Source organism: Asparagus officinalis, chromosome 5, assembly GCF_001876935.1.
Source record: "Asparagus officinalis chromosome 5, Aspof.V1, whole genome shotgun sequence".
Classification (NCBI taxonomy): domain Eukaryota; kingdom Viridiplantae; phylum Streptophyta; class Magnoliopsida; order Asparagales; family Asparagaceae; genus Asparagus; species Asparagus officinalis.
The window spans coordinates 29,444,618-29,454,524 of NC_033798.1; the positions used below are offsets into that span (position 1 = coordinate 29,444,618).

Below are 9,907 nucleotides of genomic sequence, written 5' to 3' on the forward strand. Positions count from 1 at the left end.
AATTGCTTGCTCCATCCAAATTTCCCTAAAAAATGAAAAATAAAAAAGTTTTCGAAGAGGTTCATATACGGTTCAATACAGGGGTCCGGTTCAGACCGTCCATCGTGTCGCTCTAATGCCCGCCATCCTCTCTTATCCCCATCTCCGCACTTCTCCTTGTTAGCTCTCTCTCTCTCTCTGCTCCTCACCCACCCCTTACTTCTCAATTGCCGGTTATGCCCTACTCTTCTCGCCAAATTACGCCGCCGCCCATGGCTTCTCTGTGCCTGCTCCCTCCTCTTCCTCCCCCAACCCTCTCTCGTATTCGGAGGGCAAATCCGTCCAATCCCCGCCGGCTCCACCTCTCCAACCTAGACCCCTAGCAGAAATTCCTCTCGCCGAGTAAGTTCCTTCAACACGCCCCCCCCCCCCCCCCTCCCCTTGTTTTTTTTCGTTTCAGTGAATAATGGTGATTACTTAATCTTTTGGTACAGTGAGCAATCCTTAATAGAATTGATAAAAAAAAGTTCGAATCTTGGGGGTTGAATTTGTCTATGTAGAATTTGAAATTTGGAATTGTTTTTTGGAAATTATTAAGTTAAAAGTTCTGTATGATATTATAGGTTGGAATTTTTTTTTTTTTGATTTTTTTTGGGAAATTATTAGGTTAAAAGTTCTGTATGACATAATGGGAAGAAGTATGGTCAGTTTTCTAGTTATACTTTAGATGTTTAAAGAATCACATAAGAAATTACAGAATTAGTGTCAAGGGTGTAGATTTTCTCTCGACTGATTTTATTTACTGGAGTTGTTGGTAAATGTGATAAATTCTTGTTCAGATTGGTCTGTTTTCCATTGGTTCGCAAAGTTTCATGAGTTACTTAAGTTGATTAACCCTTCTGTAATTGAGGCAGTAATGAGAATTATGGCACTATATGGAGCTGGGAAAAAAGAGAGAAATTAACAATAGAGTAAGACCATTTTGACCAAAAAGATTGACCCGTATCCATTCACCCTTTTGACTTGGATGCTTTTACTGGATGTGGGACAAACCCCAAATCACCTCCTTTGCTTGTTTCTGACCGTTTGATTTAGTTGCTTTGAACCAAATGCTTTTGAGTGAATCCAAATTTCATCACAGTATGAACTATGAAATAGTCCATTGAATATGTATGATGACGAGATTAGTTATAGGGAATCACATTATCAATATATGCCAAAAGTGTCAAGTGGAATCACATTCACAGCCTTCTATTGCATTAATTATGAGGCAAAAGATATTTTAACAAGCACAATGGTCGATTCGGTTATGATCCAGCAATGGTGTACGGACAAAAACACATGCTGTAAACGTCATGAATTTTATGTTGTTTACTGTATAATAATCCACATGTTTCTTGCAATTGTTGACAGTATCTGAGAATTGTTTAATTTTTGTTCTGACAGGCATTTTGTTCGTTGGCAATTGCAGACTGATTTCAGGACCACCTTATGTCTTGCGGTTCAAATTTGTTTCTCTATTTCACCTTTCATGTCCATTAAGAATGGTATATGCTCTAACCCTTGTTTTACTTATTCAATTAAGTAAAATGACTGTTTTGAGTCACAATGTACAATGTAATTTTCCAGATTAATTCTCTGTTGATAGAGTCTCACAGGGGGATACCTTTCTTAGATGTTTTTTAAAGATCCATATATATTATACGTGTTTGTGTTTTGCAAATGAGACTTTAGTGAATGATATTACTTAGTTATTTCTTCATTTCAAATTGAGACCATGCAGTAATCAGAATATTTCTATGGCTGATACTTTCATGCAATCCTTCTGTCACTGATGGGTAGATAACTGGATCAGATGGTTGCGATCTGAAATTTTTGTTTTTTGTTTTTTTTTTCTTTACAGGTGACTCAGTTAACTCATGTAAAGACTTGCACACGGTAGTGTGGAGTATTGAAGCTGACGTAGCAGATGGCTATGTTATATTTCTAACAGGGGATCCAGTTAGCTTAGGTTGCTGGGAACCAGCCATGGGTGTTCTCTTGTCTTCATCTTCAGAAGGAGTTAATGTATGGATGACTGAGATAAAGGTAATTCAAATTAAGGGGCTTAAGTTATTCTTCGTTTAGGCCATATTTTTCTCATTTTGGGTGAATTGTGATCCAGAATAGTTATTCTTCACTTGTGCTAGAATAGTTTTAGCTTGGGACATATAAGCAGTGACCTTTGGAAGCATTGCAGGCTTGCAGCCTTTGCTCCTTTATAACATGTCTTCACATATACATAGCTTCTCCAGTGTTGTCTAATGTTCTTGTTGGCTGTTAACCTAACAATTACAACTAATCATCTATTATTTTGGGAATTTCGACCTTAATGATTGAACAAAATATGATCAATTACCTTTATTTGTTTTCTTTCTATGGCCGATAGGTCATTCTCATTCATTTATATTTATGCTCATGATTTAATGTGCTTGTCACTATTTATCTGCAAGTTTGTTAGACATATGACAAGACATTCTTTTGAGTGAATTGTTGATAGTTATTCATCCTTTTCACATTTGTCCTCACTCCCTGGATGTGAAGATATAAAACATGTCAGCTGTATGCCCTTGTTACATTAACAACTACCAAACCTGTAGATGATGATAGCATGAGATTTCACATCTCATTCTACTTTTTTAGCCCCAGGAAATATGATCTCTGAAGCATGTCTCTGGCAAATAATTCTCTAATCCCATATTATTACCATGCTTAAACAATCATCTGAATTCTTTATCATAAATTCCCATCTATTAAATCATTAAGTTTTAGCTGGGAATAACATTGTTGAAAAAGCCCTGCTTTTAGCAGCTTAAGCAGTTTGTAAAGCGAAAGTGATGTCTCACTGCTCTGCTTTTGTTGAAGGCAACCAGAAAAAGTGGAAGTGGCACTTTCTGCCCGAAAACACGACAAAAAGCTTGTAAAAACATTGAAAAGCGCTTCACAACACTTTAAAAAAAAATAAATATGTTTAATTATCCTCAAATCAAACCTGGACCTTACCATTGTCTTAAGTAACCCCCTTAGTAGTTAGTTCTCTCTCCCCCCTCCGCTTCTATGACTCGAGACGAAAATAAACCTAAACTCCGATCCTCTTCCATTGCCAGCTAACTCCACTCCCTTACTCCACCAAATCTGCCTCCAAATCCTTCTCCAGCAAGCTCCGCCTTCACCATCATGGCGCCACCATCACGACATCACTTTCTCTTGAGCTCCTCATCAAAAGTCACCATCACCATCATCGGTCGAAGCTCACCATCTCCATCTCCAATAGAAGCTCCTCCACCTTCTTCTCCAGTCCAAAATTCTCTGTTTTTTTTACTTGGTGCTTTTTGCCGCTTTTGCCGCTAAAGACCCAAAAAGCCTAAGCGGTGCCTCACCACTTTGTTCGGTTTCTTGCTTTTGACAACCATGGGGAATAGCTCTTTTGCTTATATCATGGTTCAGACATGAAATCAGTATTACGATGCATATAACAAACTTATAATCCTTTTACTAAAAAAAGAAAAAAAAGAATCTTAGGCCTATTAAGTTCTTTCTTAGTCTAGTGGAATTTCATGAAGTTGGTGGTAAGTTGCTTCACTTTAAAATGCATGGCCCAAAGTTGGGTTTTCCTTGCCAGTTATAAAGTTGGGTTTTCCTTGCAATTAACTGGCCAGCTGCGTTCTGTGTCAAGTCTCTGTCTTGGTATTTGGCAGAGAAATCCTGCAGTCAATTTCACGTCGGCAGCTAATTGTGAAATTTTGGTTTTTTGAGGACATTGATACTGAATCACTGTCTATAGTACCTGCACTCTGATGTTGACAATGATAATGATGATGAATGACTGAGGTTTATATTAATAGTTTAATATGCATCTAACCTGATAGTAACTTACACAAGTTTCGCTCTTCAGTGTATAATGTTACACATTGCCGTGAACATGAAGGAAGCCTAAGATGGGCAATGGACAATCATATATTGTTTGTTACAATATTTTTGATCTGGTTTCTGAAGTTATTTTACTATTATTGTATTTTCTTTCAGTACGATATAGTTAATATGGAACACAGATTGATCCTTCTTTTTTCCCCTTGAGCTGCTGTACTTTTGCTGTTGTTTTATCCAAAGTCCACATGTTATTCCTGTGTTCTGAAATTCTTGATCTTCCTTGCAATCTTTTGATCATTACTGTGGTGAAGGTCATTATATTTATGCAAATACTGTTATTTGTGAATGTTTGGATAATCCATTTATCAGAATCTTGTACTTATAGGTACCCTGTGGAATTCAGTTCAAGTACAATTATTTCCTGAAAGAGGAAAAGCAGCCTTTCAAAAATATTGTTTGGAGGCCAGGACCAGAGTTCTCCTTATCAATACCTTTTAGCAAAGAAAATGAAGTACTTGTGGTTAGAGATTCCTGGATGAGAAACAGAATGCATAAGCTGCCAACTCCGTCATGGGGATCATGGATGATGGATGTTGACCCTTCTATGTTTCAGCTGAAGGAAGATAATCATCAAGCTTCATCTCCAGGTAAGATAATGTATTATCTTCCACAGATGAACTGCACAAGGTTTTCTCATCGAGGTTAACACTTAAATGGTTCCAGTGAATTAACAGGTGAGCACAAAATGCTGAATAGTGTCAATGGTGCCACGATAGGAGTGGAGAAGTTTTCAGTTGATGATACAACAAAGACTACATCTAGCTCGATAAAGGACCCTCCAAAAAAATCAGAAGAGGATTTGTCTGAAAGAGATCAACCTGTTGAGGAACCCTGGCTTCTTCGATCTACCCTTGTGCCCGTTGTAGAGATTGATGAACTTAGGGAACCATCTGATCAAGGTGAAGTGCACTTAGTACAATTTCCTATGAACTTACATCGCGTAGAAGAAAACTTAGCAACTAAAGATGAGCACGAGCCAATCCATGCTGAGGACCCTATCTCCACAGTCATTCTGATCAATTCTTCTGTGTGTACCATGCAAAGAATAGCCATTTTGGAGGATGGAAAGCTCGTAGAGTTGCTACTGGAACCAGTAAAAAATAATGTACAGTGTGATAGCATATATTTAGGTGTAGTTACGAAACTTGTTCCCCACATGGGTGGTGCATTTGTAGACATTGGAATTTCTCGACCTTCCCTTATGGGTATCAAACAGAATAGAGAACCCTTTGTATTTCCTCCTTTCAATCATGCAAGTAAGGAAAAGACTGCCCATGGTTCCATGACCACTAAAACTAAAGTGTTATCTGATGCTGATGAGCAGTCTTCTTATGATGATGAGGATTCCATTGATGATCTCTTGGAGGTCGATCATCAAGATGACTCTCTACAACTCATTCAGGAGGATTATGTGGAAAAGGACATGGGAGATGACATGGATGTCTCTAATGCCCATAAGATGAGAGTGAACAATGGTGCACTTGATAATGGGAGTTATGATGATGAAGAGTATTACGAAGAAAATGGGGATCAAGTGGAAGATGAGTATGGTGAAGATTCCCTGTCACTGGAAGCAGAAAATTCCAATGGCCCTGATCTGCCACAACCAATACAGCAGGATCTGAAAGATTCCGATGATATTCATTCAACTGACAACAAATGGTCTCATGTTCGTAAAGGCACAAAAATAATTGTTCAGGTGGTCAAAGAGGGTTTAGGGACAAAAGGTCCAGCTTTGACTGCTTATCCAAATTTAAGAAGCAGATTCTGGGTATGGATTCACATTCTCTAAAACCTATAAAATTGATTCCCATTCTAATTGTTTTTCTACTGTTTATTTTATTCCTCTGATAGTTAGCGACCAGTGATCATGGAATATCTATTTGATGGCACCTCTTACTCAATGATCTGTTTATTCCTGTAATAACCCATAACTTGGAGATGACTATGAACATGTTTAACTTGTGAAAAAACTTGAACTTACTGCACAGGCATGAAAGTCTATCCTTCCAGTAATTTCCCATGTGAATGCGATGCACATCAGTTTGTGTCCATAAATCTCGTTTCATGCATATGCTTAAGAATTGATGCTTATGTATCTGGGTGTCTTGATGCTTGGATGTGTGAATCGTGAATCTGCCATCTGGGTTGATGTTTGAATGCATGAATATTCATACATGTGCTTTAAATATTTTCTTTATACATTTTATATGCATGAGATAAAGCTTCATGTTGTCTATATGTATTTCTGACTGGAGCAATATTTAGGTTTGAAAAATGCTAAATGTACTACAAGAGTTGTACTACTGTTGTACTTCTACACAAAGAAGTGGCGTACATGACAAGTCATAATTTCTCTTTGCAAATAACAAGAAAGGGTCCCTTTTTTTGTGTGTGGTGGTACAAGCATAGCATAACTCTTGTAGTACGGTTATCACTACTCTTTAGGTTTATACCTTTTTATGTCCTTTTTTGGTGGCAGCTCGGAGTTTTCTGTCAATTTTAGTCTTTATTTCTTCTTTTGCTTTATCCAACCCTTGAGCTTATGCGGTCTTGTCTGCCTTTGTTTCTTTTAGCATGATACTTTTCTTCTGCAATCTCTACTGCTTTGGATTTTACTTTGTATGTTGCGTCCCAGCTGTTACCCCCATACCCAAGAGTAACCTGTGAAAACCTGAAGGGATGGACCATTCTCCTAACAACTCCTTGCCACCTCAAACTTATGGCAACTCTTATGACCAAACTCACCCCACTATTCTACCTTTACCCTCGAAGTCAAACCACCATCACCACACTGCGGACACACAGAGAGTTATTTGTATGTACGGTTTGCTAAATGGCACACACAGAGAGTTATTTGTATGTACAGTTTGCTAAATGGCATTAGAGCTGAGTTAATCTTATAATCATACCTAAGTTGTTTTGGATTCTTCCAAAAGTTGATAGATAAGCCAATCCATCATGTTTATCTTATCTTTATGGGATAATGCTTGCTAGTCCAGGTATTATACTCATACGAAAGAGCAATTATACATATTGCAGCTGTCTTTATATAGGGATAATGCTCATACTCAGTGGTACACATTAGCTCATAAAATATGTTCATAAAATAAGCCCACATCTTTTTTTGAAATAGTACAAACCACATACCTACCATGTATAGTTAGCTTTGATTTTAACATATGTGATAAACTATTTGGAATACTGAAGTCGTGAGTCAGGTTTTATAATTTGCTCCAATTAACCACAATTTAAAAAAAAATGTTCAGTATTTGAGGCCTAGATTGAGTAGAAGTAGCCCCTCTTTGTGTCTCGCAGATACTAATAGCTCGTTGCAATAGAATCGGCGTGTCAAAGAAAATCACCGGGGCTGAACGTACACGCTTAAGAGTGATTGCAAAAACTCTACAACCCGCAGGTTTTGGTTTAACTCTACGAACAGTTGCTGCCGGTCATTCTTTGGAGGAATTGCAGAAGGACCTGGATGGCTTGCTTTCTACCTGGAAGGGCATAGTTGAACATGCAAAATCTTCTGCTCTTGCTGCAGAAGAGGGGGTCGAAGGTGCAGTTCCTATAATGTTACACAGGGCAATGGGTCAAACCTTGTCTGTGGTGCAGGATTACTTTAATGAGAAGGTTGAACCTGCACTTTATCATATATTTACCTGTTCAAACAAACCTCAAACCTTAAATGAGAACGTTGAACCACCACTTTAATGAGAAGGTCATACCTTGTCTGGTTTGTGTTCTCAGTCACTGATCTTTCTTTCCTTGTTCAGGTTGATAGGATGGTTGTAGATTCTCCTCGAACCTATCATGAGGTATGGCTTCTATTGATGAAAGATTATATATACATGTGACCAAAAAGTGACAAAAAGTCTTACTCTTCAATTTTATTGCCCTGTACATGTGAGTGTTGTGAAAATAGTTATACATGTCATACTGTTTCAAATTTAAGTATTGATTGCTCAAGTTGACATTCCTCATTATTGCATTAGACTTGTACCACTGTTATAAATAGCGGTAAATAGGTTCGCAATAGCGGCACTAATAGCGTTAGCTGTCCCTTCCCGCTACGCTATCGTCCAATAGCGGTGACATATTGTAAAATATGCGCTTTCCGTTCGTAAAAGCGGCTAATAGTGTGCCATAACGGTAAATAGTGCGAGATTGCATGCGAAATTCGCTTTTTTACTGCTATTTAAAAGTGGTTTGAGGTTTATTTTTTTTAAAATTAAACCCGACCCTTGACCATTGCATTTCACCATCTCTTGTGATTTTCGGCATACTCCTGCCACCTCTCATAGCCTCTGGCACCTACCTCAGTATTTCCTCTTACCTCCTTCACCGTGAGCTCCTCTTAGGGTAGTCTTCTCACCGCTCAGCTCTTCTTCTCGAAGATGACGACTTTTTGACTCCTCCAGTCATCTTCGGTATTACGTGATGGTTACATGTCTATTTCATGTTTAGGATCTCTTTAAATCATCAAATATGTACTTTTAGATTTTTTAGATTTTTCTTTAATCTTTCTTTTTTTAGTATTTATACATATCTAAATTAGACCACTATTTGACTTTACGCTTTTTACCGCAATTTTGCCGCAATATTTCCAAATAGCCTTAGCGATGCCTCACCGCTACGCGACGCTATCCGCTATCGATAACCTTGACTTGTACGTATTTGCATTATGTTTATCATGAGATATGGCTTCTAATCGTGAAGCCTGAGTTTATATTGGGAGCAGATAGTGAAAAAAAGTGGTCTTACCTACATTTCGAGTCTTCGTTGCTATTGCAATCCTCTCTCTTTTGTTGAGAATATAGACATTCACGTGATATGTTTTCAAGCTTAATTCTTGATTCCTCAAGTTGATATTTCCCATTAATGCATGAACGTTGTACTTAATTCCAGTACATTTTTTAGGTTACCCGTTATCTTGAAGAAATTGCACCTGATCTCTGTGATCGTGTTGAGCTCTTTGAAAGAAGATCTCCAATTTTCGATGAATATAACATTGAAGAAGAGATCAATAACATTCTTAGCAAAAGGTCAGTACTCAGCAGTCATTGCTTTTTTCACTATTGCAGTTTTAAAATGTCGCATACCAGTTTCTTATTAGTTTGCACCCTTTTAAGACGTATTCTAAAATTTTTACAATCAAGTGGAATCTGTTTAGCCTCTACAAGTTCCCTTCAACTACGCCAAAACTCCAAAGTTATGCTACTCTAACATGCCTCCACTAGTTGAGTGCCCTTTTTTTTCCCTCCATGGACTGAAACCTGAGCAATTTTACTTAGTAGTACCTTCTTTCTGTAACGTCCACCTTAATGTACGCCTGCCGCTATTTGAACCTAGGTTGCTGCAATACTATCTTAATTCTTGTATTATACTAAAAATCCATAATTATGGTGACGTTATAATTTCACACTTAACCTAGTATCTTAACCTATTATCTTATGCTAGAGAAGAGTCTGGTGAGTCTGGTGTTTCATGTATGCCTATGGAACTCTTCTAAACTCTTTCTTTTATATATTACATAACAACTACTTACAGTCAACTAGAAATTGCTTGTTGCTAGGTTTTCATATGAATGCCTAACGTAATGAATGAAACAATTGACAACTTTTACCATATAATCAAGGAGTTGCCTGAAAGAAGCATCATCAAGTGAGCCTAACTGAACGAGAAGTTAGTCAAATGACTCAAATTGAAACTTGTACTCGATTGCATTATGGTTATGTAGGTTAGACATCAAAGTTTGAAGGTAACTAGATATCTATAACTTCCACTGTTCTGAGTGAAAAAAAGTAAAATGCTAGAATGTCATACTTACAGGAAAAATAAAAAAGGAGTTGAAGATGTTCAGTCAAATTTGTAATGAAGTTTACATTTGTCATAAAAGATAGTCATAAGCTAACTTTCCATTAAGCTGACCTGCAACAGGGAGTAGTGTGAAAAT

At 37.6% G+C, this 9,907-nt stretch overlaps 1 protein-coding gene across 2 annotated transcripts in view; it reads left to right on the top strand.

Moving 5' to 3' along the window:
- Positions 1,432 to 9,907, top strand: part of LOC109842690 (ribonuclease E/G-like protein, chloroplastic) — a 22,262-nt gene continuing 13,786 nt past the window's right edge. Inside the window, exons 1-7 of one of the 2 annotated variants that reach the window (XM_020411545.1) lie at positions 1,432 to 1,526; positions 1,883 to 2,067; positions 4,274 to 4,535; positions 4,623 to 5,719; positions 7,267 to 7,584; positions 7,728 to 7,769; positions 8,872 to 8,996. In XM_020411545.1, the coding sequence (XP_020267134.1) occupies positions 1,511 to 1,526; positions 1,883 to 2,067; positions 4,274 to 4,535; positions 4,623 to 5,719; positions 7,267 to 7,584; positions 7,728 to 7,769; positions 8,872 to 8,996 (2,045 nt within the window). In that variant the 5' untranslated portion in view covers positions 1,432 to 1,510. Of the gene's footprint in view, positions 1,527 to 1,882; positions 2,068 to 4,273; positions 4,536 to 4,611; positions 5,720 to 7,266; positions 7,585 to 7,727; positions 7,770 to 8,871; positions 8,997 to 9,907 lie in introns of those variants that run through there. The other variant, XM_020411546.1, reaches the window with a different exon arrangement.